Source organism: Equus przewalskii, chromosome 18 (genome assembly GCF_037783145.1).
Source record: "Equus przewalskii isolate Varuska chromosome 18, EquPr2, whole genome shotgun sequence".
Taxonomy (NCBI): Eukaryota; Metazoa; Chordata; class Mammalia; order Perissodactyla; family Equidae; genus Equus; species Equus przewalskii.
The window spans coordinates 58,170,332-58,184,820 of NC_091848.1; the positions used below are offsets into that span (position 1 = coordinate 58,170,332).

General features: G+C 36.7%; 1 protein-coding gene across 1 annotated transcript; it reads right to left on the reverse strand.

The window, feature by feature from the left end:
- Positions 1–11,156: 11,156 nt before the first annotated feature.
- Positions 11,157–12,125, reverse strand: LOC139076957 (olfactory receptor 5K1). Its single transcript, XM_070582149.1, has one exon. It carries the CDS (start codon positions 12,123–12,125, stop codon positions 11,157–11,159), a length of 969 nt encoding a protein of 322 aa, XP_070438250.1.
- Between the last annotated feature and the right edge of the window lie 2,364 nt (positions 12,126–14,489).

Genomic DNA, 14,489 nt, shown 5'->3' on the forward strand with positions numbered 1-14,489 from the left:
TCTTGTCTAAATGTATTTTTCTATTCTTAACCTTTTTTAATAGTTTGATGGTGTATAGATTTTATGTTGGAAATGTTCTTCGAATTTCAAAGGCTCAATAATTCCGATGCCATCTTGATTTCCTGATCCTTTCTTACGTGAGGTTTTCTTCACTCTCTGGAAGATCTTAGGGTCTGCTCTTGTCCCTGGTGTTCTGATATTCAGTGTGCTTGGTGTGGTCTCTCCTCTTCCTTCCTTCCTTCCTTCTTTCATTTATTGTGCACTTGGTAGGCCCTGTAGTCTGGAGAGCATATGTCATGGCAGGAAATATTTATGTATTATTTCTGTGATGATTTTCTCCTCTCCATATTCACAATTTTCTTTCTCCTCTCAAACTATTATTTGAACGTTGGAGTTCTGAATATAACTTACCTTTTTCCCCCTTTAATATTTAATCTTTTTGTTCTCTCTAATATAGGTTCAGCTTTATTTTCTAACTCAAATTGTGTTTTCTCAAAATTTCTGCTATCTTAATTCAAATTTTTCAGGATCTTTTTGTATTCTGAATGTTCCTTTTATATAGGTTCTATTCTTATATTTTGGATACCATATCTTTTTCATGTCTTTGATGATATGAATTATAATTTTTTGAGGTTTTCTTTTGTTACCTGATTTTTTTTTTTCAAAGTTCTTTTTTTCCCCTTCGGTTGTTTTCTCATGAGAACTCTGGAAACTTCTAGCTCCAGGGCATTTGTGGGGTTGCCCTGTGCCACCCGGGATCTGTATTTTACTGGATGTCTTCCCCTGCCAAACCCTTTCTCCTCCTACAAGAATTAGCCCCAAGGGTGTCTCTCATAAACACCCTACGCTCCCTCTCGCAGCCTGTTTCTCGGGAAATCCTACCTGAGACACTAGTTTTGAGAGAGATGGTTTTGGCATGAGGGGGAGAACATGATGTTTTTCATTCCTTGTCCAGCCCCTTGTACTGGATTCGAGCCCCTCAAAAGATGGGTACAAGAGGCAGAAATTAAAGTTTGTGTAAAGTATCTGCTGAGACAGTGAGCAAGAGCTGAGGGCCAGTCTCAAGGAGATTTTAATGAGACTCCAGGAGTAAGAAAAGATGCCTGCTGTTTGTGCCACTATTGGAATTATTTGTGAAAATATATTAGGATGAATCATGAAAATGTCAATATTCTACCAGTTTTTGCTACAAAAAGGTTTCATATGGATTAATCTAAACTATCTTTACTTCTTGAGAACAAATTTTACTCTTTCAAGCTAATACTGGGTCTTATTTAATTTTTATTTTCATCCAAGATCTACTTGAGCGTTTCACATATTGTAAACCTCAAAAACAGTTTGGCCAAATGAAAGGACAGGTCTTGTACATCTGGAAAAAATGAAAACGAAAGAAAAAGCCTTCTGGTTTTATTAAACTGGTGAACAAACAGAAAACAGGGAAACGGTCAGATGGAAAAACAAGCAGGAGACTATGTTTTACAGTCAGTTGTAGGTAAAGTCAAAAACCGGCAGGAGACCTGGAAGGAATAAAAAGAAACTGATCTTTGCTAGTGACTGGTAGACCACAGAGTGCTTGGTGAGGCAGAACCAGGTGAAAAGATTCACGTGTGAGCTACAGACCGTGTGTTTGACTTTTTTTTTTTTTATGTTTAATAGACTTTATTTTTTAGAACGGTTTTAGGTTGACAGCAAAGTTGAGCAGAAGGTACAAGGTTTCCCATTTACCCCCTTTCCTCACATAGGCACAGCCTCCCCTGTTATCAACATCCTCCACCAGAGTGGCACATCTATTACATTTGTTGAGACGTCTTTATCACCCAAAGTCCACAGTTTACATTAGGGTTCACTCTTAGCGTCGTACACACTATGGGTTTGGAACAATTTATAATGACATTTATCTACCATTATAGTATCATACAGAGTAATTTCACTGCCCTAAGAATCCTCTATATTCCTCCTATTTATCCATCGCTTCCCCCTAAGCCTTGAAAACCACTGATCTTTTTACTGTCTTCATAGTTTCTTTCCTTTTCCAGAATGTCATATAGTTGGAATCATACAGTATGTAGCCTTTCAAATTGGCTTCTTTCACTTAGTAATATGCATTAAAGTTTCCTCCATGTCTTTTCATGGCTTGATAGCTCATTTGTTTTTAGCACTGAATAATATTCCGTTGTCTAGATACACCACAATCTATCCATTCACCTACTGAAGGACATCTTGGGTGCTTCCCAGTTTTGGCAATTATGCATAAAGCTACTATAAACATCCACCTGCAGATTTTTGTGTGGACATGTTTTCAACTCATTGGGTAGATACTAAAGAGTGTGATTGCTGGATGGTATGGTCAGAGTATGTCTAGTTTTGTGAGAAACCACCAAACTGTCTTCCATAGTGGCTATACCATTTTGCATTCCCACCAGCAATGAATGAAAGTTCCTATTGCTCCACACCCTTGTGTGTGGAGCACACAACCCAACTTCTGGTGTTGTCAGTATTCCAGATTTTGGCCATTCTAATAGGTGTGTAATGATATCTTATTATTGGTTTAACTTGCATTTCCCTGAAGGCATAGACACTGAGTATCTTTTTATATGCTTGTTTGCCATCTGTATATCTTCTTTGGTGACGTGTCTGTTAAGGTCTTTGGCCTATTTTTTAATTGGGTTGTTTGTTTTCTTCTTGTTTTGTTTAAAAATTATTTGTATATTTTGCATAACAATTCTTTATCAGATGGGTCTTTTGCAAATATTTTCTCCCGGAATGTGGTTTTCTTTCATTCTCTTGACCGTGTCTTTTGCAATCAGAAAATTTTAATTTTAATGAAATCCAGCTTATCAATTCTTTCTTTCATGAACCATACTTCTGGAGTTGTATCTCAAAAGTCATCACAATCTCAGTCATCTAGATTTTCTCCTTTGTTATCTTCTAGGAGTTTTTATATTGTATTTTTCTTTTAGTTCTGTGACACATTTTGAGTTAATTTTTGTGAAAGGTGTAGGATCTGTTAGGCTCCTTTTTTTGCATGTGGCTATCAATTATTCCAGCACCATCTGTTGAGAAGACTATCTTGGTTCCATCGCATTGCCTTTGCACCTTTGTAAAAGATCTTGTTGTTATATTTATGTGAATCTATTTCTGGGTTCTCTTTATGTTCCACTGATCTATTTTTCTATTCTTTTGCCAATACCGCCCTGTCTTGATTACTGTAGCTGTATAGTAAATCTTCAAGTTGGGTAGTGTCAATCCTCTAACTTTGTTCTTCTCCTTAAATACTGTGTTGGCTTTGGGTCTTTGCCTCTCCCTATAAACTTTAAAATCGGTTTGTCAATATCCACAAAACAACTTGTCTGGATTTTGATTGGGATTGCATTGAATCTGTAGATGAAGTTGGGACATCTTGACAAAATTGAGCCTTCCTACATATGGAATATCTCTCCATTGTTTTAGTTCTTCTTTGATTTCTTTCATCAGAGTTTGGTAGTTTTCCTCGTATAGATCATATATATATATTTTGTTATATTTATACCTAAGTATTTCATTTTTTTTTTAATAGTATTTTTTTTTTTTAAAGATTTTATTTTTCCCTTTTTCTCCCCAAAGCCCCCCGGTACATAGTTGTGTATTCTTCGTTGTGGGTTCTTCTAGTTGTGGCATGTGGGACGCTGCCTCAGCGTGGTCTGATGAGCAGTGCCGTGTCCGCGCCCAGGATTCGAACTAACGAAACACTGGGCCGCCTGCAGCGGAGCGCGCAAACCCAACCACTCGGCCACGGGGCCAGCCCCCCTAAGTATTTCATTTTTATGGGTGCTAATGTAAATGATATTGTGTTTTTAATTTCAAATTCCACTTGCTCATTGTGGGTATATAGGAAAGCAATACTTTTTAATATAGTTTTGTATAGCTTTCTATTTACCTTGTATCCTGCAACTTTGCTATCATTGCTTACTAGTTCCAGGAGTTTTTCTTTGATTCTTTTGGATTTTCTACATAGACAATCATGTCGTCTGCCAACAAAGATAGTTTTATTTCTTTCTTCGCGAGCTGTATCCTCTTTATTTCCTCTTCTTATCTAATTACATTAACTAGCACTTCCAGTACAATGTGGAAAATCTGTGGTGATTTTCCTTGCATTCTTCCAGATCTTAGTGGGGAAACTTCAAGTTTCTCTCCATTAAGTATGATGTTAGCTGTAGGTTTTTTTGTAGATATTATTTATCCAGTTGAGGAAGTTCTCCTCTATTCCAAGTTTACTGACAGTTTCTTTATGAGTGGGTGTTAGATTTTGTCAAATGCTTTTTATGCATCTATTGAGGTAATCATGCAACTTTTCTGTTTTAGCCTGTTGATATGATAGATTGCAATAATTGATTTTTAATATTGAACCAGCCTTGCACACTGGGACAAATCCCCCTTGGTCATGGTATATAGCTTTAATTTGCTAATATTGTTGAGAATTTTTGCATCTATGTTTATAAGAGATATTGATCTGTAATTTTCTTATAATGTCTTTGTCTCATTTTGGAATTAGAGGAATTCTGGCCTCATAGAATGAGTTAGGAAGCATTATCTCTGCTTCCATCTTCTGAAAGAGATTGTAGAGAATTGAAATAATTTATTCCCTAAATGTTTGGTAGAATTCATGAGTTGAACTTATCTAGGCTTGGTGCTTTCTGTTTTGTAAGTTTATTAATTATTGATTCTATTTCTTTAATAGATATGAGCTTATGCAGATTGTCTATTTCTCTTTGTGTGTTTTGGCAGACTGTGTCTTTCAAGGAATTGGTCCATTTCATCTTGGTTATCAAATTTATGGGCATAGAGTTATTCATAATATTCCTTTATTATCCTTTTAATGTCTATGAGATGTGTTTGATTTTTAAGAGTTTGAATAGTTAACCAGTAAATATTTCCTTAAGAAATATTGTTAAACATATTGTTGGTGTCATTAGAGAGTCATAAAGAAAACTGTTACATATATATATTTTTAAGGTTAATTTTTATTGAGCTTATGATAGTTTACAATCTTGTGAAATGTCAGTTGTACATTATTGTTTGTCAGTCATGTTGTAGGTGCACCCCTTCACCCTTTGTGCCCACCCCGCCATCCCCCCTTTCCCCTGGTAGCCACTAATCTGTTCTCTTTGTCCCCATGTTTAAATTCCTCATATGAGTGAAGTCATACAGAGATTGTCCTTCTCTATCTGGCTTATTTCACTTAACATAATTCCCTCAAGGTCCATCCATGATGTTGTGAATGGGATGATTTTATTCTTTTTTATGGCTGAGTAGTATTCCATTGTATATATAGACCATATCTTCTTTATCCAATCATCAGTTGATGGGCACTTAGATTGTTTCCACATCTTGGCTATTGTAAATAATGCTGCAATGAACATAGGAGAGCATGGGACTTTTGGAATTGCTGACTTCAAGCTCTTTGGATAGATATCCAGCAGTGGGATGGCTGGGTCATATGGTATTTCTATTTTTTTTTTTTCTGCTTTATCTTCCCAAACCCCCCGTACATAGTTGTATATCTTAGTTGCAGGTCCTTCTAGTTGTGGGTTGTGGGACGCCACATCAACATGGCCAGACGAGTGGTGCCATGTCTGCGCCCAGGATCTGAACTCTGGGCCACCGCAGCGGAGCGTGCAAACTTAACCACTCAGCCACAGAGCCAGCCCCCCTATTTTTAATTTTTTGAGGAATCTCTATACTGTTTTCCATAGTGGTTGCACCAGTTTGCATTCCCACCAGTAGTGTATGAGGGATCCTTTTTCTCCACAACTTCTCCAACACTTGTTACTTTTGTTTTGGTTATTTTTGCCATTCTAATGGGTATAAGGTGATATCTTAGTGTAGTTTTGATTAGAATTTCCCTGATGATCAGTGATGATGAACATCTTTTCATGTACCTATTGGCCATCCATATATCTTCTTTGGAGAAATGTCTGTTCATGTCTCCTGCCCATTTTTTGATCAGGTTGTTTGATTTTTTGTTGTTGAGTTGTGTGAGTTCTTTATATATTATAGAAATTAACCCTTTGTCAGATGTATGACTTGCAAATATGTTTTCCCCATTAGTGGGTTGTTTTTTTGTTTCAGTCCTGTTTTCCTTTGGCTTGAAGAAGCTCTTTAGTCTGATGAAGTCCCATTTGTTTATTCTTTCTATTGTTTCCCTTGTCTGAGAGGACGTGGTGTTTGAAAAGATCCTTTTAATACTGATGTTAAAGAGTGTACTGCCTACATTTTCTTCTAGAAGCCTTATGGTTTTAGGTCTTACCTTTAGGTCTTTGATCCATTTAGAGTTTATTTTTGTGAATGGTGAAAAAGAATGGTCAATTTTCATTCTTTTACATGTGGCTTTCCAGTTTTCCCCGCACTATTTGGTGAAAAGACTTTCTTTTCTCCATCGTATGCCCTCAGCCCCTTTGTTGAAGATTAGCTGTCCATAGATGTGTGGTTTTGTTTCTGGGCTTTCAATTCTGTTCCATTGATCTGTGACCCTGTTTTACATATATTTTTAAAAATATTTTTAAAATTCAGGTTTTAGAAGTTTCGAAAGTTGTTTATCCATTAACTACAAGATCCATAGAATATTAGTAAATTTTTGATGATATCAGTACAATATAAAGGTTTGTAGCAAAATACAACTTCTTTTACCTGTGACTTGTGAGTATAGAAGATGGAAATAAATTGTGACTGTATCTATTAAGTAGATACACATGAAATATTTTTGAATAAATATAGTTACTGTGCTATATTGTATATTTATGTTGTTTTGTATCATGGCATTCTCCTTTCCCACCTCATGTACCATACCCAGTGCTGGTGCGACAGACATCTTAACAAATATTTTTTCAAGAAATGAATGAATCCAATCCACTGGCAGTTTACACTTTTTGAAGAATAAGTGGAAAAACTATGTCTTGATTAGATAAAATTTTGTTTTAATAGGCAAATTAATGAAAACTTCAAACTGATAGAAATAATTCATGATATCAGTTTTAAATTTCTGAAAAACATACAAGACTCAGGCACATCCAAGGATGCAAGGGGATGTTTTATTTGCTCTGATGGAGGTAGAATTAGCTACTAAAATGTGTTTTTTTCTCCCCTGTACACAGTCCAGATATAGTCCCAGCTTGACAGATTAAAAATACAACCTGAGAGTTATGATGTTAAACTAAAGAATTAAAGCTTTTACATTTAGCATCATTTCTAGAATTAAATGGGCTATAGATATTACATTCAGCTTCTCTGATGCTTCATTAGCATCACTTATGAGCCAATATTTAAAATCGTTGGGTGAGATTGGCTCATTGATAACGCAGACCTACACCAGCAAGCAATGACAACTGCAGAGCAATTTTTCTGGGCTGGAAATGGGTAGAAAATGAGGACTAATAGAATCCTGAAGAAGAATGATCCATAGAGGAGAGGTAAATGGCGTGCACAGAGGTGGAATGTAGAATAAGTATTCTTCACTCTACCAAACTCTGGATACTCAGATAGTTGACAATTCAGCCTGGTAACAGGAAACAGCATATTAGGATTCAAGTAAAACCTCAATAATGAAAATGTAAAAAGAAAGTATTGCCAGCATTAAAAATATCTACAGGGGCCAGCCCGGTGGCGCAGTGGTTAAGTTCCCATGTTCCGCTTTGGCAGCCTGGGGTTTGCTGGTTAGGATCCTGGGTATGGACATGGCACTGCTTGGCAAACCATGCTGTGGTAGGCGTCCCACATATAAAATAGAGGAAGATGGGCATGGGTTAGCTCAGGGCCAATCTTCCTCAGCAAAAAGAGGAGGATTAGCAGCAGATGTTAGCTCAAGGCTAATCTTCCTCAAAAAAAAATAAATAAATAAGAAAAAAAATCTACAAAAAGCTCAAATGTTAATCTTTGTGTATATAATGAGGTAATATTTTCATATTAACTGATGAACCAACACAGAGGTTCTTGTTATCACAGTATCAGTTTGTAAGTCCCTGAAGTGACAATACTTTCTTAGGGATGTAAGAATTGCCATAATGCGCAAATATTCCCGAATGAACTGACCACTCATAGAATTAATTTCCCCTTGAACTGACCACTCATAGAATTAATTTCCCCTCCCTGTTCAACGCCACTGTCTTCACCCATTGTGCCGACATCTCACCTACTCACCGATTTTCTGATAGAGTAAGCATAACTCAAATTCAATGTGAAGTGACCTTAAGAAAGATCTTCATAAAGTGGAGGAAATGGTGTTGGAGAACAGCTTGAAGGAAATGTAAGGCCCCATTGACAAATAGGGCCTGGTGGAATTAGAACAATTAGAAAGTGAATAACAAATGAGAAAAATAACACAAATGCAATAGATACGAATTTGTACGACAAGGATTAGGACGGACCCTTCGGAAAATTGGTGGAGCTTTTAAATATTTTACGACATTGCTCTATTATTATTATTCATTCCTATTATTACTTGAATTCAAAAGTGAAGTAGAGGCTGTCTCCAGTTATCACATTTTATCCTTCTGGAAGGTAATACCAAAGGAAACACTTGGCACTTGACTCATTCTTTGTAAAATTAGTACACGTTTGTGATTATAACTAAATTTTGGTTAAATATGAAATAAAAAATATATTTCCATAAGTTTTAGTTTAATTTGTCAAAATCAAGTCCTAAACAAATCTCTTTTTCTCCATTTACCATGAAATATTGTCAAGATTTTAAAGGATTAGTTTTATGAGATTTTCCTCCCTATAAGCTGCAACACTGAGGTGAAGGCTGACTGTAATTCTGTTTTGCCTGGTGGTCATTCCTGTCACTTCAGACAACAGCTTGTGCAGGTCAGATTTATTGCTTTAAGAGAGGGAGACAGAGCACAACAACGTCAATCTCACATTCTTTTTTCCCTAAACATACCTTTGAAGATCCAGACAGAGAGAATAGAGAAAGTCTCACCTTTGAGGAGCATTCTAAAGCCAAAATTTATTTCATAGAAGTAGATTTGGGAAACACTTATAGTGTTGTAAGAGCTAGGTATTGCCCTAGAAAGAAGGATTTAGTGAGTTGGGGGACAAGGAAAGTCAGCGGGAATAACTGGTATTGGCTGAGATGGGGCTCTGTGACTCACATTCTCAGGGAGTGTCCTGGGAATGAGATGGGAGACGGTCAAATGCCCATAGAAGTTTGGAGAGCTGTGGGCAAACGGGACCTTCCCGAGGGACCCAGGAAAGTTTTCAAAATCCTTCTTCATACTGGTACTGTGTATCATCAAAAGTGCAAAAATGGTGCCCTTCAACTTTTTCTTCAACTATGTGCTGGGATGTATCAGTTACCAAAATACCAGTTTTTCCATCTTCTTAAGTATCCTAGTGAAGGATGTTAAGAGAATTTACTCAGAAATTATCAGAGAAAGAGCAAGAGACACTGAACCAGCCGACTTTAAGCCTTGTGGACTTGAAAGGTATATGTTTTAGCTCAAAACAAGCTTCCGTGTCTAGCCTGGGGGTTAGACACAAATGCAGAAACCAAACTGATGGTGGCAGAGAGAGATAAGCAGAGGATCAGGGAGGATCCAGCATTTCAGAGGACCGCAGCATGGACAGAGCTCCTGGGGAACGTGACAGCTGCCTTTAGTGCCATGATGGCAGGGAAGTACCTACACATTTAGATGCAACCAAGGGAGGATGGAGGTGGGCGCGCGTATCCTAAATTGATGGGGTTTAAATCTGAAACAACCAAGGAAATTTTGAAATGTCTCCATTTCAAATCTTGAAATGTCTGATGATATGGAATGAGCTAGATTAGATTTTTCGGAGGTTACAAATAGAAACTAAGGGGTTATAATTTTGTGAGTTAGGGAATTGGAAATACTGTACCTGCATTCCCACCGCTTTTTCTAAATAGACCCAACATGCTGATTTTCCATGTGAAGGCAGCCTCGGATGGTTGGCTGGTTGGTATCATAGCTGCAACCTGACAATGGCCTTCTGGGAATTTAGATGTGACCTCAGAGCAGCAACAGGAGACGTGTGGCGGGAATTTTTCTTTTACACGATATGAATCCTCCGTAATCCACATGGCAAAGTTCTATTATTTAAGAAGATGGAGAAATTGGTATTTTTGTGACTGGTGTATCCTAGCACCTAGAGCAGCGCTTCCATGTTGCAAGCTCTCAATAAATCTGTGTTGAATGAGTAACTGGAAAGTACTTCTTTCATTATGTCACAGTAAGATCATTCAATTCTACCTACATTCCACAACTTCAGGTTTTGCAATGATGAAAAGAAACAAAATAAGGAATTATTTTAGATAAGCCCAGCCACAGCTCAACAATCATTCCTTTCTTCATGTCTGTATGTGCTGTAGTAGTGTCCCCACTGTTGAACTCCTTCCTCGCCTCTCGGGAAAGGACGTAGAGGAGTGCAGCCCAGCTCACAGACCATGAAGGCTCTTCAAGTCCTACATGAGGTTGACTGTCTGCCTGGAACTTTATGCTATGGCATCTTTATGCGTATATATATATGCGTACATGGGAGTAAATAAACCTCTATGAAGATAACTACTTTTGAAAATTGACATTCCGTGTTTAATTATTCAACTCCTTAGGAATTTCAACTTGGAAACATAATATGCACTTTTATTTGACACCTTCATTTCTTCACTATCTCTGTCCTAACTACAATAATGTCCCCCCAAATCCTATTAAAACTCCTTCCTCAAAATTCACTTGCTTGATCTTTGTTGCTTTTGGTTCTAAGTGATTTCATTGCCTGAAAGGTCAAACTCCCTTAAGCTCTGATAGCTTAGCTGGAGTGCTCATGATCCAAGCCGTTGAAGTGGGCTGGCCAGAAGCGTCTGACAGGATTCTCCTTTGTATCTGTAGCTGCTGCTTTTGTTGTTTTTCTTTTGGGTGCTGATCCCTAATGCTGACACAGTCCATGAGCTTGGCGACATACTAAGTTGTTTCTTGAATGAATTGCAAGTTTGGTTTTGACTTTGTTATTTCAAGTTAAGATTTAGCACAGTTTTCTCCTTCCTGTATATTTTCTACCTTATGTATTGCTGCTTTAATTGTGTTATATTTTAATATGTTACATATAATTTGTGCATTTTCTCTGTGTAATTTCTCTAGGAAGTTTTTTCTACATTTAAATCCTTAAGCTACAGTAGATGTCATTTGTTTCAAACTTTCTTGAGATTTGTTTTTCTTCAGAATTTTTCTCAAGAGAGTTATTACTTCCTTATTTCTCAGGCTGTAAATAAAAGGATTTAGTAAGGGAACTACTATTGTAAACAGAATAGAAGCTGGTATATCTTTATCTCCTTCTTCAAGCAAATTTGGTCTAATGTACATGAAAAAAATAGATCCATAGAATAATGAAACAGACAAAAAATGGGATGCACAAGTAGAAAAGGCTTTGACCCTACCCTCTTTGGATTTCATTTTTAAAATAGTAAAGAGAATGTAGAGATAAGATATTAAGACACTGCCTATGGTGAAGACTTGAATTGAACCTGAAAAGATAAATAGTGCCACTTCATTGATATAAGGGTCAACACAGGAGAGTCTGTATAGAGGAAGAATATCACAATAAAAGTGATTGATTTGATGAGACCCACAGAAAGTTAACCTAAACAGAAGCCCTGTATGGATCAGGGAATGCAGGTTTCCAGCGACGAAGGCCCCTGTGGTCATCTGAATGCAGAGTTTCTTCGACATCATGGTGTGGTACTGCAGTGGGCTACATATGGCCACATAGCGATCATAGGCCATTGCTGCCAGGAGAAAGCAATCTGCAGTTTCAACAGTGCAAAGAAAATAAAATTGTGTCATGCATTCATAGAGGGAAATCATTGTGTTCTCAGAAAAGAAGTTCCCTAACATCTTAGGAGTAATGGCACAGGCACAGCAAGAATCCACAAGAGCCAGGTTGCCCAGAAAGATGTACATTGGCGTGTGAAGATGATGCTCTTTTGAAATCAATATCACCAGACCAAGATTCCCCATCATGGTGATCAGATAGATGGCCAAGAACACCATAAACAGAAGGGTCTTCAGCTCTGGGTCATCTGTAAATCCTGTGAGGATAAACCCATTTTTCATAGTAAGATTTTCTTCAGCCATTCTTGACTTCTCTGTTGAGAAAAGAATTATGGAGAAATGAGATACTAATTATAATATGCCCAATTCAACTACTGAGCTCTCTCTGGACTGGAAGGATGAGAAGCATCTTCCATAATGCTTTCACAAGTTATGCAGGTTTTGACGCACACTCAATTCTGGGGGAGTACCAATATCCTGAAGCTATTGCCTTTTTAGTTACTCATTTAACATTTTCCCAGCATATTTTCAAGGACAACATCAGATTAGATGCATGAAAATGGCTTTTGAGGTCTCAAGAGGAATATTCAGTGCAAAAAACTTCTCTATATGGGTTAGGTAAGGCGGATTCACAATTTAAGTGTCAGCAATTGGTATCAGTGTTCCCAAACAATTTCAGTGACTGCCTATGTGCTGGTTAACAATGATGCTAAAAAGAGTATTTTCATACATCCACATTCATAGCAACATTATTCACAATAGCCAAAGATGGAAACAACCAGAATATCCATTGATGGGTAAATGAATGAACAAAATGTGGTATATACATTTAGTGGGCTATTATTCAGCCTTAAATGGGAAAGAAATTCTGACACGAGTTTGAACATGAATGCACCTTGAAGACGTTACGCTAAGTGAAATAAACTAGACACTGAAGGACAAATATTGTATGATTTCACTTACAGGAATTAAAGTAGTCAAATTCATAGAGACAGAAAGTAGAATGGTGGTTGTCAGGGTGAGGGAGGGAATGGGGAGATTATGTTTAATAGGTTCGGAGTTTCAGTTTGGGAAGGTGAAAAAGAGATGGATGGTGATGATGGCTGCGCAACAATATAAATGTACTTAATGCCACTAAACTTACACTTAAATATGGTTGAAATGGCAAATTTTATGTTGTGTATATTTTACCACCATAAATTTGTTTAAAAAGACTATTTTCATTTGCATAGTCTTAGCAATTTACTATCTCGAATGCAAGTGGAGTATACATTTAAAAATAAAATGCTTTGGGGAAAAAAGAGGGCTATTTACAAGGTGTTTATACCCCTGGGGATTGGTGAGAGGAAGTGATGTGGATGGAAGCAGTAAGCGGAGAGAGAAAGGAGGGGAAAGGGAAAAAAAGCTATATTAAAAACCTTCCAGGTCATTTATAATAGCATTTATGTGTGCAATAAATACCATTCATGTGTGCATGTGCTTCAAGAAATTTAGATGTTATCAAAGACATTGGATAAATCCTAAGAGTTAAAATTTGATAAATTCAATTATATAACTATATGTCAAAGACATCATGAGTAAAATCAAATGTCAAATGTGAACTGAGAAATTATAACAATAAATATGATGTTTCTACAGTTTTATTCTGTAAAGAGCTTATACAAATTAGTAGGAATATCACTAGAAAATACATAAAGGACAGGAACAGAAAAATCTCAAAGGCAATACAATTTTTGGCAAATTAAAAATCTTTGCTAAGATATTCATTTTAGACTTCATTACTAACCAGAGACATCATTTGAAACAATTGAGGGCATATTTATTGTGCCTATCAAAATAGCAAGATTTTTTTTAAGAAAAAGAAATGATAATTTATAGTGTTGTCTAAAATAGAGTGAAATGGAAACCTAACTGCACTCCCAGTAGAAGTATAAATTGGTGTAATCATTGGAAAATAATTAGGTATTAGAGTAAGGATACTCTTAAATGTTCATCCACTGTGACCAGTAACCATTAATCCAGCAGAAAGAAATAATAGAACCTCAAAGATGTACATATAATGATGTCCATTGCAATGTTATTTATAAGAATCAAAAATTCAAAACATCTATATGGTAAACATTTGGTCAGTATAATTAAGTAAATGTGAATCGTCCATATGATGGTATATTGTACAATCATGAAAAATGGTGTTTACTTAGAATATTTAACGTAATGATAAAAATAGACATAATAAAACGCTACGTGAAAAATAAAAATATAAAGTTGTATAGACAGACTAATCCTAATTTTCCAGATAAATATTTACACATGAACGTAAGGGAAAGGCAGCACAGAAACACATCAAAATGTTACTAGTAGTTTTCTCTATGCAATGGAAATTATAGGTCACTTTTTCTCCTTTATATTTTCCTCTATTTCAAATTCTCTACAATGAGTATTACTTTTATAATCAAAAAACAAATTTTTTTTTTTTTTTTTAGAAGATTAGCCCTGAGCTAACAGCTGCCACCAATCCTCCTCTTTTTGCTGAGGAAGCCTGGCCCTGAGCTAACATCCATGCCCATCTTTCTCTACTTTTTTTTATATGTGGGATGCCTACCACAGCATGGCTTGCCAAGGGGTGCCATGTCCGCACCCGGGATCCGAACCGGCAAACCCCAGGCC

Coding starts and splice junctions, on each gene's coding strand:
- LOC139076957 (XM_070582149.1), bottom strand. CDS start 12,125: ATGGCTGAAGAAAATCTTACTATGAAAAATGGGTTTATCCTCACAGGA.